Here is a 19,217-nt window from a genome sequence, read left to right on the forward strand (position 1 = left end):
GAAATAGTAAAAATCTTACTATAGCAAGGACAACGGCAATTCTTTGTGGTTTTAAAATTCTGCGATAAACTATAACGTGGGCATGTATGATTAAAAACTTCAATATACTGAAAAAGGGACGTAAATTTTACATGACGACTTTATCGAACGTGGCCCGATATTGTCTATTTTCAATTCTAAATATCCTACTCTGTATCTTAAATATTATGAATTCTTTCTATTGAATTTATATACTTTGTATCAATATTTCATATAAAATTCGAAAAATCGAAATTTTTTGGCTCATTTTAAAGTACATGTAGAATAGAATATGTACCAAATTACCGAGATATTAGCTTTCGAAGGGAAACATTTATTGTGTTTTGTAGGTAGCATAGAAACTAAAAACGTATTTTCCTCGAAGTGGCACTTTTGAAAGCGGTGTCCACTGTAGCTCGAAAACGGATGCTCCGGTCTTTATACGTTTTTGTGGGACTATTATACACATAAATCATTTGCTTAACCGAGAGAGCCTTTAAAAAAAATGCTGACAGAGTCCGAAAATATATCAATTTTTACAGTGTTTTTTTTTGTTGTTACAATCGAAATTTTGATTTTAACTGTTCAAAATGTATAAAAATTGATTTTTTTAATTCCATTTCGATAATGAAGAAGATTATTAGGTTCGTAATGATCTCACAAAAATATATGCTGATCGTATATTATTTTTCAAACTATAGTGGCTCCGCAAACTGCTTTAGTAAAAACAGTGCTTTATAGGCGGGCATTAGTCAGAAAGATTTTTCAAAAAAAAAAAAATTAAAAGGTAACTCAATGTTTAATAGATTTCTTATAAAAAAATGCATGAAAATGGCTTTTCTGATGCCAATAAGTGGCCATAACCCCTTATAATAGCTTTACGTAACGCTGCACAATATTTGAATTTTTTTATGATTTTTGGTCAAGTTGGGCCCCCCCCGAAATGAAATCCTGCGTACGTCCCTGTTTCGTAGGGCTTGTCGGTCGCATAGATTTTCGTTTCGAAGTGTTTACATGAACAGAAAATGATTTTTTTTCCACTTCCGAAGCGCAAGAAACCTTTCGGTCGACATACATGAACAGGCTGTTAGTCTAGGCGTATTTTCAATTTTATTGTATTTGAAGGTTTTTTGGAACCGAGATTGCTATAATTTAATATTGTGTGCTGCCAAAGGATTCAAAAGCTCCGTTCGGAAACTTGTAAATATTGGTCCATATTTGGGAGTAAGGATGACGCCCCGTATGAGCTCTTTTAAACGGAGTGTTATCTGTTAATATATTCTGCTTCTGTAAGGAATAAGAGAAAGAGCTTAGTACTTTCATAAACGAAAGGATACTAATTGTAGGGTATAAAAAGTTCGGCCCGTCCGAACTAAACGCCGTTCTTGTTATTTATTAGAAGAAGACGAATTTCTTCTAAAAAGATAGTTGTGTTAAAAAAAATACAGTATGTCAAAACCTTCTTTGGATAAACATAAACATTTTGAAAAAAAAAACAGTAAGGAAAGGAGCAACGTCGGGCGGGATCGACTATATGATACCCTACACCATGACTTCGATATATTTTGCAAAATGTTTTCAAGACCCAATTCACATTTTCCAAATTTCTTCATATTATCTGTTCAATTTTGTGTTTGGTGAGTCAATACATGAAATCGGGCAAATATGAAGCTATATCGAAATATAAACCAATTTCGATATAATTTGGCACATTTATTTCCAGACCAAATTCCGTCACAAATCACAAATTTCATCTAAATTGGGCACATATGAATCGAAAAATAAATGCGACCTGTACTTTGATTACACTATGCAACACGAAAATTATTAGCCATATTCTGACACGGCAGCTGATTGAAGACCAAACAAGAGAAGACAAGTGTCTCGCCGCTTTTTCCTCAACTCACTGACAGTTCGTATTTTCCAGAAAGTTGTTTATTAATATGTTTGCTAATTATTGTAGTTGATTGTTGTCTTGAATATTGAACGGTTAGTATCTGTGGGCCAGAACCAGAGCAAACTATATAAAATTCAAATTTGTTTTGTTATTTTGACCCTTCAAGAACAGTTTCTACAAAGTTCGTATTTTCTAGAAAGTTGTTTATTGAAATCTAAAGTACATTTGTGAAGTTGGTCGTTTGCTTCAATTTTGATCGGTTTGATATCTGTAGACCACAACCCTAGAAAACATTTTAGAAGAAATTTGACATTGTCGATTTTGATCTTGCAGATGATGTTTGCTCTTTAAGATAAGCGGTACAACTTTGCCTTTGAGAGTAAATCAAATTTCTTAACGTTTGGAAGATATGATCCTGACAAAATAATGCGTTTTGACATCAAAGCCTCAAACCTTGGGAGGTCTATAACCCCGAAAGTTTATTAGATAGGGAAAAACGACGAGACACGTGTCTTCTGTTTTTTGGTCTTCTATCGCACTGCGGTATCAGAGTATGGTTAATAAAACATGACTCAAAAAATTACACACAGTGTTATAAATATACATTGACTGAAATTCATAAATCTCGCTTCCTTTTGCATGTTACATACAAATGCACAAAGACATAGTACCCCTTACCACAGAGTGGTGTAGGATATAAACACGAAACAAATCGGTGTGAATTGATCAAATTTTATATATAGTTTATATATATCAAATACATTTGGAATATGTTACTAATCCAGAAAAACAACAAATGAAATTGAAAAAAATCCAAGGAGACAGTGCAATTACTCCACTGTGTGAAAAATGCTAAGATTTTTTTGTCAACTGCCTTCAGTCATAGACTAATGAATAGACATCGGATTTTGCATATTTGCATATTTTTTAATAATAGACATACGAAGATTCTGATTGGACCAAAAATTCGTTTCAAAGAAATCTAAATTCTATGGCAGGGTCATATGTTGTATTTATTTTGCATATTTGCATATTTTGCATATGCACAAAATATGCAAAAATATGCAAAATATGCAAAAAATATGCAAAATATGCAAAAAATATGCAAAATATGCAAAAAATATGCAGAATATGCAAAAAATATGCAAAATATGCAAACAGTTTTTGGCCGAAAATCGTCATAAAAGTCGTAAAATTGACAATTAAAGTTGGGAAAAATCATCAAAGTGTCCTAAATTAAAATTGTTGGCCGTTTAACGTCGCTTTTTTAGCAGATTATTATGCTATTGAGACCCCTCACCACAGTGTGGATATAAAAATATGGTTATATATATATATATATATATATTGTAACACCATTTTTATACCCTATACCACAATGTGGAAAAGGGTATAATAAGTTTGTTTTCCCAAAAATTCATGTAACGCCGCGAAATATTCGTCGTAGACCCCTCATGTGGTATACCAAACTTCATATCTCGACGAGATAAAGCGATTTAGCGATGTGTGTCCGTCCGTCCGTCCGTCCGTCTGTCCGTCCATTAAAAATTGTAATCAAGCTAGAGGCCGCAATTATGGACCGATTGTCACGAAATTTAGTATGGAGGTCGGGTTTGGACCAGAATAGAACTGATTAGTTTTTGGCGATGATCGTGAAATGTTAAAGGGATGAAATGGACCAAAAACAAAATTTTTGCTCGATTTTGTAGCCGCTCTGTAGGTCGCAATAATAGTCCGATCGGCGCGAAATTTTAAACGTAGTTTTGGTTTGAGATGAAGAAGTAGCGTGCAAGTCAACGGTATGATCGGATAATATTTAGCGGGTTAAATTGATCAAAACTTTTGTGTGAAAATTGGTAAAATTTCTAATGCACATCTTATAACAGCTAGCCCGGAAAGCTAGTGCACAGGGATAGTGGTATAGGGTATCACATGGTCGGCCCCGTCCGACTATAGTCTGTTCTTACTTGTTTATTATTAACCTATTAAACAATATAAAATTTGATAAATTGTCAAATATTTTATTTAAAATTCAATATTTTCTTTGTCTTAATTTGTTGCATTAGTCTGGTTTTAACTCAAAGGGAAAACATCGATGTCGGATTTTTTATGCGGCACTCCCCTAAAGTATTTAGTTTGGTTAGATTTTAAGATTGTTTAAGTTTGAGCACAATTGGAATATGTTAATACATGCCACTGGGTCCTCGTAGTTATGAAAATCTCGACTTTTTGGCTATTTGACGACTTCAGCTACCCATATCTATGAAACGGTTAAAACTATTTGCCCGTGTTATGCATTAAATTAAATGCCATACTATTCTTAATATTTCTTGCCGAACAACAAAATACGTAAGTAATACTGAATTCAAGATAATAAAGCCAATGTCGCGAAAACGCCTTAGGGTGAAAATGGAGTCTATTGTGAAAAACCCTTTTTACAGTGTTTAATTTAACTTGCTTTTGTGTCTGTTTAGTTAAAATCTAGTAACTTATTTTCCACACAGTTTTAGTTGACCAATCGAACTAAAACTTTGCACACTTTTCAGACTTGGATAACAATACTTGAATATGAAACCAAAACCAATATGGGTCCATTGTTTTCTTAGAGCCCCCATATAGCGGTACCAACCGATTTAAAGTATTTTAAGGATTCTGGTTAAATTTTTAGGCCGAATTGGCTATAACTTTGCATTTGGGGTTCCCAATGGTACAGAAACTTCCTCACTAAAATGTTGGACTCAGCTCTAGGTTTTGGTATAGCCCCTATATAACGGTACAACACGATTTCAGGTATTTTAAAGTTTTTATCTACATTTTCGGCCTAAATTGGCTATAATTTTGTTATGAGGTTCGCAGTGGTCAAAAAAATTAAATGCTGAAAAGTTAAAAATAAAAAATAGTTAAAAAAATAAGTTACAGTGTTTTATTTACAAATGCACTTAAAACTAGAAAATATTTTTTAATGATTAAATCTCTCAAATAAAACGCTTGCATTTGAATTAAAAATTGTGGCAATATTTCTTCCCATATTATCAATTTTTGGGAATGAAAACAAATGTCTTTTACATTTTGTTCATATTTAAATTTATTTAAGGGGCTGATATAATGTGATTTTGGAGACATCTGGGTAAAGATGACTACTTGGTGATGAACTCGACTCCTTGCACTGCTATGTCGTTCACAACTTTCAAGTTGTTTAACATCCTTTACCCTTCCTGATAATTGATGTTCTGCGGTCAAGTTACAGGATCTTTTTCAAGAAATTCGGAGTTAATGCTTAATCTCTTGAACAACAAGTAAGTATACCCTGTAATTACCCCTGGTAGAGTTTTTCTGGAAATTTCGGCAGTTGTTCTTTTGTTATACCCCGCTTACACTTAGCCGGATTAACCCAGTGGATTTGGATTTCAAATGTCAATTCCATAGCGCAAACGTAAAATAAATCCTCTCGAAGTGAGTTAACCCGGCATAAGAACGCTAATGTAACCGTACTATTAGTATGGTTTTTTTCATCTTCTTCTGCTTGCTTTGTTAAGATTTTTGTAGCATTTGGCTCTTTACGGTGGTTTGAACTATCAGATCAGGCCAACAAGTTCAGGACTAAGATACCACAGATGATATATCATTTTGTTATTTCCTTTATCTGATATTTGTTTCATATTTCAATAAATCTTCAATGCGGTTTAGGTCTTTTTTTGGACCTAAAAAATATTTCTGAATTTCGCTTTCACTATTGTTGTATTAAACTCAATCTATTGTCTCTAATCCTCCAACCTATTGATTATGTTTACCCAATCCATCCAATATTATATCTACATAACCATTATCTTGTTCATTATAGGTTTTGTAAAATCAATAACCCACACTCTCATTTATAACACTCAGTTGTTGTGCTTTGATACAAAATAAGAAACGTTCTGGGCGCGTTAAAACCGGGCTCGAAAGATGAAAACACAAAGTGCTTCTACGACCTCTTGTTCTCGGAAGTCAGCTGGGAAGTAGTTTCAAAACATTCTCGCGTACATCGAACTTGGATTTGTCAATCGCAGACTATTCTTATAGAAATCGCGTGAATATGTTTGTTTGATGTCCGGATGTGCTGCCAAACTTGCAGTCAAAAATCCCTCTCAACAATACTCCTTATAAATCTGTACGCAGGTACAGAAGCTCTCGACTTAACATCTGCTCAAGCTGGTAAGACCCCATTATTCTAGGCATTCGTACACTGCTAAGTCTTGTTTCTCCCCTGAGCTACTGTCAGTTTCAGGAACGCCCAGGAGTTTGTTCTTTACCCCCATACCAGATGATACCAGAACAGCAACCCGTTATTTCTGCACTGTTTTGGGAATACCTGGTAATAGTTTTCCATGCCAGTGCACGCAAATAGCCTTGTTTTGGGGTATCTTTCTTGAAGTTGTTGCTAGTATTTTTCACTGTTTATTCTCCGGAATAAACGGATAAAGCTTCTAAAGATCATATATTTGTTGGGGTCCTCTCCGAGAGCTTCTACTGTAGAAAAAATGATACGACTAACGTTCCTATAAGACACTTTACAGGGATCCAACAGCAATGACAATTTCATGGTTAGGAGTTTTCGTTGAAGCTGCGCTTGATTATTTTCGGGACAGATGGTTCTTCAGATTCTACGAAGCGTTTTAGCATCAAAAGAAGACCTAGACCTCATTGAAAATCTATTGAAATACGAAAACATAGACAGAAAAAGGAAATAAAAAATGATAAATCACCTGTGGTATCTTAGTCCTGAACTTGTTGGCTTGGCATTGTTTGATTGGACAATTGCAAAACACCATAAAGAGTCAAATGGCGACAAAAATCTTAACAAAGCGAAGATGGAAACTTCTCCGGAAATATTCGACCCAAACTTACAAAAGAACAACTGCTCGAAATTCATAAAAAAGTCACATTAACTCCGAGTCGAGCTCACCACAGATTACAACCAATTAATTACAAAGGACGAACAACTAAAACAATGCGTTCTCCAAGTAGTCGGCTATGCCCAGATAGGCTCCATTTTCACCCTAAGGCGTACGTAGTCATGTTAATCGGGACACTGGCTTTCTATCTCGAATTCAGTAATACTTACGCATTTTGTTTTTGAATATAAAATAAACAGAATGACCTTTAATTTAATGCATAATACGGGCAAATAGCTTTAAGTGTTCCACATATGTATATGGGTCGCCGAGAGAGACGAGATTTTCATAACTTCGAGGCTCCAGTAGGACGTGTTAACTTATTCCAATGATGCTCAATTGGCAATCTTAATCTTAAATCTATATAAAATCCAATCTAAATAAACAGTTTAGGCGGCACCCCCGCCTAAAAAATCCGACATCGATTTCTTCCCTTTGAGTTAAAACCAGCCTAAACCTACAAACTAAGACAAAGAAAATATTAAATTTATAAAAAAATGATTGATATTGTATCAAATTTTATATTTTTCCATAGTTTAACAATAAAAATAGTATTACAATAGCATATACCCTACACCACACCGTCGTAAGAGGTATCAATAACACAATAATCTGCTAAAAAATCGACGTTAAATGGCCAACAGTCTTAATTTAGGACACTTTAAAGTTTTTTTGATGATTTTTTCCAACTTTAATTGTAAATTTTACGACTTTTTTGACGATTTTCGACCAAAAACTGTTTGCATATTTTGCATATTTTTTGCATATTCTGCATATTTTTTGCATATTTTGCATATTTTTTGCATATTTTGCATATTTTTTGCATATTTTGCATATTTTTTGCATATTTTGCATATTTTTGCATATTTTGCATATTTTTTGGCATATTTTTTGCATATATTTTGCATATTTTTTGCATATTTTTTGCATATTTTTTGCATATTTTTGATATGACCCCAAATATCGAAAAATTGACCCTCAAAACGCCTAGATCCAAAATTTGAGTCCAATCGGATGAGAAATAAAAAACATGCAAAAATCCGATGTCTACTAATGAAGATATATACTAAGGATTACTCAATTTTTCCGCAGTCAAATCACTCAAACCCGAAAATTCAAAAAAGTTCGAAGACGACTTTTGGGAAAAATGAAAACGTTTTCTTGGATATTTTTATCTGGGAATATAGTTCCAATCAAAAACTAACTTGTATTTTTTTGGCATTTTATATTGAGCTTCTTGGTCACCACACACAATTCGAACATACTCGTTGAGAGCATTCCGTCGTCTATACATTGTTATACCCTACACCACTATGTGGTAAGGGGTATTATGTGTTAGTGCATTTGTATGTAACATACAAAAGGAAGCGAGATAGACCCATAGTTCCTTCTAGGGATATACATAGAATCACTTTCTGAGTCGATTTATGCATGTCCGTCCGTCCGTCCGTCCGTTCGCAACATACAGTTCGCATTTGTTGACCGATTTCGCTGAAAATTGGGGAATACCATTTTTTTAGCCGTCTGAAGATCAAGTTCGAAGATGGGCTATATCGGTCCAAGTTCTGGTATAGCCCCCATATAACGGTACCTCCCGATTTAAGGTATTTTAAGGATCTTAGCCGCATTTGTTGCCCAAACCAGCTGCAATTTTACATTTGAGGTTCCCAATGGCCGCGAAATTGCTCCACTAAAAATTGTCAAGATAGGTCCACGGTTCGGTATAGTCCCCATAAAACGATACCTCCCGATTTAAGGTATTTTATGGATCTTAGCCACATTTTTTGCCCAAACTAGCTGAAATTTTACATTTGAGGTTCTCAATGGCCGCGAAATTGCTCCACTAAAAATTGTCAAGATAGGTCCACGGTTCGGTATAGTCCCCATATAACGATACCTCCCGATTTAAGGTATTTTAGGGATCTAGCCACATTTTTTGCTTGAACTAGCTGAAATTTTACATATGTGGTTCCCAGTGGCCACAAAATTTCGCCACTTAAAATTGTTAAGATAGGTCCATGTTTTTTTGTAGCCCCCATATAACGGTACCTCCCGATTTTAGGTATTTTAACGATTTTCCCCAAATATGGCTCCAATATATACATACATATGTCCACGTTTTGATATAGCCCCGAATTTTGGTATAGCTTCCATATTCAAGTACCGCTAGATTTTAGGCACTCTGCAGTTTTTATATACTTTTTATACCCTACACCACTAAGTACTTTCATCATTAAGCTAAGCATTTGCGTATTGGGATGTATAATAATTATTCCATTTTTACATATTTCGACTGATGTACGGTATTACATAGTCGGCCCCGCCCGACTTTGGTCTTTTCCTACTGGTTTTTTCTATGCTTCAGTGAAAAGAGAGGGTTCTTGACACCTGCTTTTTCTCCCTCGGAATGTTTTCCGTTTGAATTTTTTGTTCTTGATAGCAGAAATAGAAAAAGAGAGAAATTCCCCACAGAATTTTCATTCGTGATTATTCTGTTCCTTACCTTCGGTGCATAGGAAAAGATAAAAATACGATTTTGATATAATATTATAATTTCTAGTTTATTTCTGCTTTAAATATCAAACAATTATCTAATTATTCTTTTGTTGTGATTTGTTTTTACATAATTCTATAACATATACATTTTGCGATTTTTTATAAATAATAGGTGTGTCTTTTTACCTGATAATATGTAATAATTATTACGAAATGTTACTAAATGCTGTCTTTTTACACAAAAATTTAGTAAAAGAGAGGGAAGTGAGAGAACAATTTTGACAGTTGTTTGCTGAGAATTTGCTAAGAGTTACTTAAAGAATTTTTCCCAGTAACATTTAGCAAGTTCGATCAGTTGTCTTTTAATCATCTGCTAATGGTCAGCTGCTCAATGTTTATCTTATTTTTGTGGAAAAATACTGTAAATATTACAATTCAGCTATATTTATTGATTATTTTATAAATATATTAATTTTTTTATTTATTTTGCTTAAAATTGAAGAACTTTGGAGTTAGTTTTTCTTTCCTGCATTGGCGCCAATGTTTTTGTTTTGATTATCAGCTGCTATTTTGCTAAAGTTTACCAAATGCTGTCTTTTTACTTTTTTCTCTATTTTCGTATCAAAGAGTAAAATATCTGTTACTCTCTGAAAATAAGTTACTGAATAATTATTACTGAAAAAGTAAAAAGACACAACTAATGTATATATGTCGGTATGAATGGTGTCTAAAAAAGTAAAAGTAAACAATAGATAGCCCTGCTGCACTGTTGTTTATTGCCTTCGTTTATCTAGGGACTTCCAGGCACGCTGTCATCGTTCTCCAAATAGCTGACATAGGATTCTGTACTGTCCGTATGATGATGTGAGGTAATTTCTGAATCCATACTGACTCCGTGTGGACCGTTCATTTGTTGACCCGGTATTTGGGGACGTGGTCCCTGTGGAAGAGGTAGCAATGGTGGCACACCATTTAGGTCGTAACCTTGCATCTGTAAAATAAACAACAAAAAAACAGCCGTTAGAAACTGAGACTTTAGTAATAATGGAAAAAAGTTTTTCTTTTTACTAATATAGGCATGCAATGTAATCGATTACAATCAGCTGTTTGAAATGTTAGCTTAATTTTAATCAGGTGATTTTATTAGGACATTAAAATATATTCATGCAATCTTACCTGATTCACTAGTTGTTGAAATGCTGGTGTGTGGGTATTTATGGCACCATTACTATCCAAATCGGCATTTAGTGCAAAATCAGACAAGACTTTCCATGGTGGTTGATATGTCTGGACATCGATACCCGTCATGTTAAGTGGTGAATCGTTTTGGACAGGTGAACTTGCAATCATATGTATACCCTGCATAGCACCATAGCTCAGTTTAAGACCCTCCTAAAAGAACAATAAAGTAAAATTTTCTTAATTATTAAAATGAATAAGTAATGTTGTTGTTGCAGAAATCAAGAAGGTAAATGCTAATACCATGCGTTAATTAAATTAACAATTCTTACATTTTCTTGTTGCTTTTGTAATTTCATTTGTATCGTTTTCTTATTATCCTTACAGCGTTTATTTTGAAACCACACACGTATAACGCGTGATGATAATCTAGTCATTTCTACCAATTGTTCTTTCATGAGCGCATCAGGTCGTGGATTAGCATTATAGAAGGTACTATATAGAGAAAAAAAGTAAATAAAAATTTGTTAATAGATACAGATAAAGTAGAGCTGGCAAACTATCGATAGTCGGACTATCGTTTTCATCACTGTCGTAAGGTTTTGTTTATATCGGACTCAAAACAAAACAAAATTGGTTTTGAGTCCGATATAAACAAAACCTTACGACAGTGATGAAAACGATAGTCCGACTATCGATAGTTTGCCAGCTCTACTTTCTACTACAATTTGAGACAGATAATCCAAATAAATTGTTTTGGTTGCCGACGTATCCTTTGTTTTACGACAGCAATCGAAACGATAGTTGGACTATCGATAGTTTGCCAGCTTTAAGATAAAGGCTATGTAGCGATACAATAAATAACAATAAAAAACTAGTCCAAAGTAGCACCTGTTGGCCAACACTATTCTTTTTCTTATTTCACAACTTATGTTGTTTGTTGTAGACGAAGTCTTTTACTACCTCAAAATTTCACAGTTGGTGCGAGATCTGTGGTATTACACGTCCAATTTTTGGTTTTATCGACGTTTACTGCCAGACTGACTTTAGCAGATTCTCTTTCTGCTATATCGATGTTCTACTTCTGTGCTGTGTCTGTTCATACTTTATTTGGCGCGTTAAATCAGGTACGTAATTTTGCTGCAATAAGGTGGTGATCTGAGCCTATGTTTGTTTTTCAGAACGAACGTACGTACAGCAGGCTCGATAAATCTCTTCCATCTACTACAACGTGATCATAATTTTCATGTCATGGGCAGGACAACGGTCAAATGTTTTTCCAAGCGCTCGTAAAATATATCCTTGGTCTGCTCGTCCTTGGTTTCGGTGGGGACATGGACGCAAATAAGACTGATATTGAAAAATTTAAAATTTTTAACTTCCGATTAACTATAAATCGGCAACCAAATTCGTGTTTTATATCATGAGAGCTAAAATGCAGAGCTTCACCGTTAGGTGTTGTTGTAACGCCTTTCCTAATCCATCGTATTTCCTGTATGGCAGTAATATCGGTTTTGTACTTTGCAAGTACATCCGCCAGTGCGTAAACTGCACCTTCTCTATAAAGATTCCGAACAGTGCAGATTCGAAGATCATATTCCATAAAATGTTTGCGGGGGTCGTCAATTTTAGAGGGGTTTGTTTTTCTTTACCTTCCTTTTTTCATAGTAGGATACTTTTTTAGGGGAGGGTTACTAACCCGACGTCCAAACCCAAGGGTTTGTCGTTCTTGTGAGTGAACGCGCGCTACATGTTAGGCAGTTCCCCAGGTGAAACCACGGAGAGGTCAGTGTCCACTTGAGATGAGAGAGAGACCAAGATAAATCTTGGGCTTGTCACGTTAAAGCCGGTCAGGACCCTTGCTTGGTATCTTTCATCCCCTACGCCATTTAAGTTATATGTATCTTCCGTTAAAATATCTTTCTTTTATACGGAATTTTCTTATATCCATTGCTTGCTTTGCACCGGTCATAGAAGAGCCACTCAATTTGTAAAAACTCTTGTGTGGATAAAATATACTGCCAACTTACCTTAATGTATGTAACTGCTTTTCATTGAGCACGGTTCTTCCTCTCGTTGGTTTTTCATCCGATGGTCCAGAAGGCCTTTTATCCCTAATAGTTTTTTGTGAGCCAGATTCCCTCACAGAGTCTACAAAAAAATAAAAAAATCTAAATTTTAATGGCTTTTTAATGAATACAATTTATTGCAATTCCAACAGAACAACAAAAACATAATATTCAAGGGTAAATCAATCAAAATCTAAAATTAAAATTTTTTTTGTACATTGTATTTGCCAAAAAATGTGATAGCTTTAAAAATAGTCTAACAATACGAAATTCTCTACTTATATCTACACATGTTGATAAATTGATTGTTTTTCCTCCAATACTAAGGCGTCAACAAGGAACGAATTCGCAATAAATGTCTGGCAACAACCGAAGAAGAGAAGAACACCAAAGTAAATTCCATTTTGTGAATATGATCGTAAAAGATCAATTGTTTTGGTACAAGTTTAAATGCTAGGGATTTTTGTTCTCTTCAAATTGGGATATTAAATCAAGTTTACATTTACTTGATTATGATTATGAATAGGAGGTGAATCTGATTTATCTGGGAAAATAAATGGGGATAACAGGTTTTAACATGACAAAGCCCAGGACACTGACCTCCCCGTGGTGTCACCTGGGGAGTTGCCTTTAACATCTCTTAAAAGTAGTTAGGTAAAATGTTCCGCGCGTTCGCACACAAAAAAGGTTAAAAACTTCGGTTGGCCGTTGGGCAGTAACCCATCCCTCCAAAAAGGAATATACTACGAAAAAACAATCGCCTCTAAAGTTGACCCCCTCAAACGTTTAAGGACCATGATCAGCAAATCTGCACCTGGAATGTTTAAGCTCTTAATAGAGGACTCTTTACATGCACTAGTCGATGTACTTGCGAATTACAAAGCCGATATTACTGTCATACAGGAAATACAATGCATTGGGAAAGGCGTCACAACAACACAGAAAAGATTACTGTATTTCAGGAATAGTGTTCATATAGTCTAGCCAAGAATCAAATTTCTGCATTCCAAGAACGCCTTTCATAAAGCAAAAAAATACTGGTTTTTCTGAGAGAATAAATACAACAATTTCGGCGAGTTTTTGTTTTGTTTTTATTGACTAAAAACCACCACACACCACCACCAACCAAAATCGGAGACAAATTTTGTTGCTTTTTATTTATTAATGCTTTTATGTATAATTTACTGTTTCTACTTATGGTTTTTCTCTGTAGTTGTTATCGTGTTGTGATCATAGCAGAACGATATGAACCATATATACATACAGTCAGGGACAAAAGTTTACAAACACCCCATAAATCTCAGGTTTTAGGACAAGTGATGATTTTTACGAAATTCCAAGTATGCAGTTTTATTTCTTCTCACTAATAAACAATATTTGAAACAACAAAAGTATAATCCATAATACAAGTAACGGTAAATTTTACAAAAACCAAAAAATGGTGGGGACAAAAGTTTACATACACCCCAAGGAAATTGTGTATTGCCGTAGAATTTATGGAATTAGCGGCAAAATTTCTACATTTTATTGTTTCAGCGAACGACTCTGAGTGTCCAAGATATATTTTAGAGAAACAAAAATAATTTTTGGGGGTTAAATGTCGTTATTTAAGGTCAGAATTGTTGTATTCCTCATCAAAGCTGACCCTTGCTTAATTCCTTGCGTTTTAAGGTATTGTACTTTATAAAAAGTATAAAATTAGTGTCAGATGGCAAATCTTGAGACCCTAGAAAGCTTTGAAATTGTTTCTGTTCAAAATATACCTTCCTGGAAGTCGATAATGCACGTTTTTTCTCAGATTTAGCTTGAAGTTAATAGATTCTGAAGAATTCTTTGCGCAAATTACATCCAGAAGGCTTTGAAGTGCCTTGTAATATGGTCTGATACAATCCTTAGACATCAATTGACTCTGAAATGTACAATTATCCGAAACTTTTCGCCCCTATAGTGACGGTAATTATCATAATACATAAACGACATTGTTCAAGGTACAAATTTCATGCTTTTTTGGTAGTGTTTATATTTTGATGCTATGGAAGCTTTGGGAGCAGGTTTGTAACAGAATATTTCACATTTCTGGTTCAACTGATGTCCAAGGATTGCATCAGACCATATTACAAGGCAATTCAAGGCATTCGGTATGCGATTTGCGCAATGAATTCGGCGGAATCTATTAACTTCCAGCGAAATCTCAGGGAAAACGTGCCTTATCGACGTCCAGGAAGGTATATTATGAGCAAGAACAACTTCAAATCTTTCTAGAGTCTCAAAATTTGCCATCTGACACTAATTTTATGCTTTTTATAAAGTACAATACCTTAAAACGCAAAGAATTAAGCAAGGGTCAGCATTGATGAGGAATACAAGAATTCTGACCTTAAATAACGGCATTTAAGCCCCAAAAATTATTTTTGTTTCTCTAAAATATATCTTGAACACCCCGAGACGTTCCCTGAAACAATAAAATGTATAAAATTTGTCGCTAATTCCATAAATTCTACAGTAATACACAATTTCCTTGGGGTGTATGTAAACTTTTGTCCCCACCATTTTTTGGTTTTTGTAAAATTTAAATTTACCGTTATTTGTATTATGGATTATACTTTTGTTGTTTCAAATATTGTTTATTAGTGAGAAGAAATAAAACTGCATACTTGGAATTTCGTAAAAGTCATTACTTGTCCTAAAACCCGAGATTTATGGGGTGTATGTAAACTTTTGTCCCTGACTGTACATGTTTGCCTTTATATTAAAGAAATTACAAAATTGTAGATGCGAACTACTTGACTATACGAACTTTGTTTTTTTTTTCGACACCAAACGAACAGTAGTTGTTTGGTCTGTTGGTTTGTCAGTTAACTAACAACAATTGTTGCGACAGCGGTAGTTGTTGTGTGTGTGTGGTTTGTTGATAAAGTCTCAATGGGATAGTGAGACGATGCACACTGGTTTGAAATCCAATTTTTCTGGCCAAAACTATATGTACGTCCCTTTTTATTGATATTTAGTTTTACTTTAAATTACTGTCACCCTGAATTTCCAAAAACCCGTTAAAATATAGTGATTCCATTGTATGGGGTCTAAACTAAAACTTCGACCTATGTTTATAATTTTTGGTGCAAAGGGTTCATATCTTCTAAGAAATCAAAATGCAAAATTACAGCTAAATCGATGTATATCTAAGGTCTAACAGCTCAACTCGAAAGAGAATTAATTAAATAAAAATACTGGGTTTTCAGGGAAATCGGTTCAAAATTGTGTTTCTTGGAATTAAATTTGTACCAGCCGAATATGAAATATTTTCATTTATCGCAACGAATCGCACCGTGAAATGATTTTTTTATTAAAATATACACATCAAAGTAATTTTGATTTTTTTCTAACATCGACCACTAGTGATCAAAATTATTTCGGCCCAGAACAATTTTACCATTGAAACAAAATGTAAGAATTTAACAGTGTTCCAGAAATATGTTGATAACTTTGTTCTTAGACCGAATTTTTCTTCTGTTCTTTTTGGAAAATCAATCTAGTTACATTCGTCTTTCTTCTCCATATTTGAGTTCCAACAATACAAAATACTGCTCACTCAACTCTATTAATAACACAGTAAACAAACCTCTACTTTGGCTCCTTCTCGTCTAACGGTAAATGCAAATTTGGAATAAACAATCTTTATTTTTGTTGTTTTGGAGTGTTTACTTCAATATTGCGAAGAAAAAAAACTCAAAAGAAGAATGTTAAAAAATTTACTTTTGGGCAAAGAATTCACATTTACGACCAATGTGCGATGGTGGGGGTTGCGTTGTGGTTTCTTGTTACAGTGTCAATGTGATAGTGAGACAATAAGACCATTCAAAAGAAAACGAGAACTAAACAAAACTAATAAGAGAGGAAATATAGGGAAAAATAGGAAAGTGATGAAAATCTTACATAGTTTTGAAAAAATAGTGGCTTTAAGGTGGATATAAGAAACTGCACATGTATCTACTACATCACGAACGAAAATATGTAAAAATTCCTGAAATATTGTTTTCTGTGAACAAATAGCGTTATCGTACTGTATAATAGCTGCATGAGTTTGGTTGCGGATCTGTAGTTGGTCGGAGGTTAAAATATCTAGTCTCCAGCTAAATCCCAGTGAATGAATGACTTGCTACAATTTGGATAAGAGCTACATTTTTCAACAACAGCTTTATTTACGCTCCTGCTCCCACTGAAGACAAGGACGAACAGACCAAAGATGTATTTTGCGAGCGCTTAGAAAAAACATATGGCCGTTGCCCTATCCATGACATTAAAATCATTCTAGGCGATTTTAATGCCAAAATTGGGAAGGAAACAGTCGGGAAATTCAGTCTATACAGTGAAACATTTGACAATGGTATGAGGCTGATAGACTTCGCAGCGCCAAAAAACATTGTAGTTAACAGTACCAGATTTAACCATCTCGACATTCATAATGGCATCTGGCTGTCTCCGGACCAGAAAATAAGAAATCAAATTGATCACGTTGTGATATATGGAAAACATTCATCGAGCGAGTTGGATGCTAATCTGCACTAGCCCAATTGCTTAATCAAAGCACTTCTCGTCACGAAAACGTATCAGCACAATGGCAAAGTATTGCCCAATCCATGCAAACAGCCCCAAAATCCATATTGAATACCAGATATCTCCACCAAAAAACCCACCAAGAACCCGAAGAGAAAAATGCGGCATTCAGGGCTACTCTACAATTACTAGCAACGCATAGTGCACGCGAAGGGTTTCGATAGAAAAGGAGAGAACAGAAACGTCTTTTCCAAAGGAAAAAGAGAGGAATGGGGAGTGTGAAAAATCGAAATGTACAGGAGCCATAGTGAAGTCCGAAAATACTACCACTGAGTAAAACATCAAACTGATGGCTTTGGTTCAGGCGCATCCTTCTGTACGAGGGTGGTTCGGAAACTTCTTAGCCTATCAATGAAAAAGAATAGTTAGTTTTCCAAAAATATTTTTATTTTTCAATATAATCTCCTGAAACTTCAATACACTTAGTCCAACGCTTTTCTAGCAATTCTATCCCTTGATTACAATAGTTTTCCTCAAGGTCTTCAAAATAGTGGTTTACAACTGTAATTGCATCTTCATTTGAGGTAAAACGCTTGCCAGCAAGGATTTTTTTAGATTTGGGAACAAGTAAAGGTCACTGGGAGCTAAATCAGGAGAATAAGGTGGGTGGTCAAGCAACTCGTACTTTAATTCATTGATTTTAGCCATTGTTAAAACACTCTTGTGCGCTGGTGCGTTGTCTTGATGAAAAATTATTTTTTTGTGTTGTAAGCCAGGACGTTTTTCTCGAATTTGTACCTTTACTTGATCCAAAAGGTTGCAATAGTACTCTGAATTTATTGTTTTACCCTTTTGCAGATAGTCAATCAATAAAATACCTTTGAAGTCCCAAAAAGCCGTTGCCATAACCTTACCAGCCGATTTAATTGTTTTTGCCTTCTTTGGGGCACTTCCTCCAGCTTCAGTCCATTGTTTGGATTGTTCTTTTGTTTCTGGAGTATAGTGGTGGATCTATGTCTCATCAGCAGTTATGTAACGACGCTTAAAATCCATTTTATTTCGCTTAAAACGATCCAAACAAGCTTGAGAAATGTTCATTCTTATGCGTTTTTGATCGACTGTTAACAAATGCGGCACCCATCTTGCAGAAAGCTTTTTCATCTGTAGTTCTCCATGCAAAATTAAATGGACTCGATCATTTGAGATGCCCATGATATTAGCAATTTCACGCACTTTTATTCGTCGATCATTTAATACCATATCATGCACTTGGGCTACAATTTCTGTTGTTGTTGCTGTTTTTGGACGTCCACTACGTTCATCTTCAATGCTTGTACGACCACGTTTAAATTCAGCAACCCAATTTTTTACTGTTGCATATGAAGGAGCACTTTCACCTAACACATTCACCATATCATTATGAATTTCTTGTCCCGATAAACCTTTTTTATGTAAATATTTAATGACAGCACGCATTTCAAATTTTTCCATTGTAAAAAAATTGCGGATGCGTCTTTTTGAACACCTGTTTCTATATGAAGGAGTTGCCAGATCGAAACAAAATTTAACATGTGTTCATAACAGAGATGGAAGTTTCCAAAACACTTAACTTTTTTCTGTTTATACCGCGCTTTTTGTGCTAGGCTAAGAGGTTTCCGAACTGCCCTCGTAGAGACCAACAAAGGTAATTGGAAAGAATATACAGATAGTGTGCTTAGGATATGGAAAAAACATTTTTTTAAAACTGTTGGTATCCAATAGTAACGAAGACGATGAAGATACCATAGATCCAATTGCTGAAGATGGTATTGAAAGCATACCGCCCGGCCAAGATGAGGTAAAGACAGCAAAAAACCGACTGAAGAATAACAGGGCAGCGGGAGCCGCCGGTTACCACCATCTGGCAGGAAGAACCCGTACCCGACGGTTGGAACCTGAGCATCCTGTGGCCCGTCCACAAGAAAGGAGATAAGACTGTATGCTCTAACTATAGGACCATATGTCTTTTCCCTATTGCTTACAAGATAGTGTCAGGGATGTTGTGCGAAGGACTAAATGCTATGCTCAACG

The 19,217-nt window shown here is 34.9% G+C and overlaps 1 protein-coding gene across 3 annotated transcripts in view; it reads right to left on the bottom strand.

The window, feature by feature from the left end:
* Window positions 1-9,393: 9,393 nt before the first annotated feature.
* The window catches only part of LOC141393047 (insulin gene enhancer protein isl-1-like), a 69,769-nt gene continuing 59,945 nt past the window's right edge, over window positions 9,394-19,217 (bottom strand). For 2 of the 3 annotated variants that reach the window (XM_073965990.1, XM_073965991.1), the window contains 4 exons: window positions 12,555-12,675; window positions 10,857-11,019; window positions 10,522-10,737; window positions 9,889-10,336 (listed from right to left, as the gene is read on the bottom strand). In XM_073965990.1, the coding sequence (XP_073822091.1) occupies window positions 10,136-10,336; window positions 10,522-10,737; window positions 10,857-11,019; window positions 12,555-12,675 (701 nt within the window). In that variant the 3' untranslated portion in view covers window positions 9,889-10,135. Of the gene's footprint in view, window positions 10,337-10,521; window positions 10,738-10,856; window positions 11,020-12,554; window positions 12,676-19,217 lie in introns of all 3 variants that reach the window. The other variant, XM_073965992.1, reaches the window with a different exon arrangement.

Source organism: Musca autumnalis, unplaced genomic scaffold (assembly GCF_047663935.1).
Source record: "Musca autumnalis isolate F117 unplaced genomic scaffold, ASM4766393v1 scaffold_2, whole genome shotgun sequence".
Lineage (NCBI taxonomy): Eukaryota > Metazoa > Arthropoda > Insecta > Diptera > Muscidae > Musca > Musca autumnalis.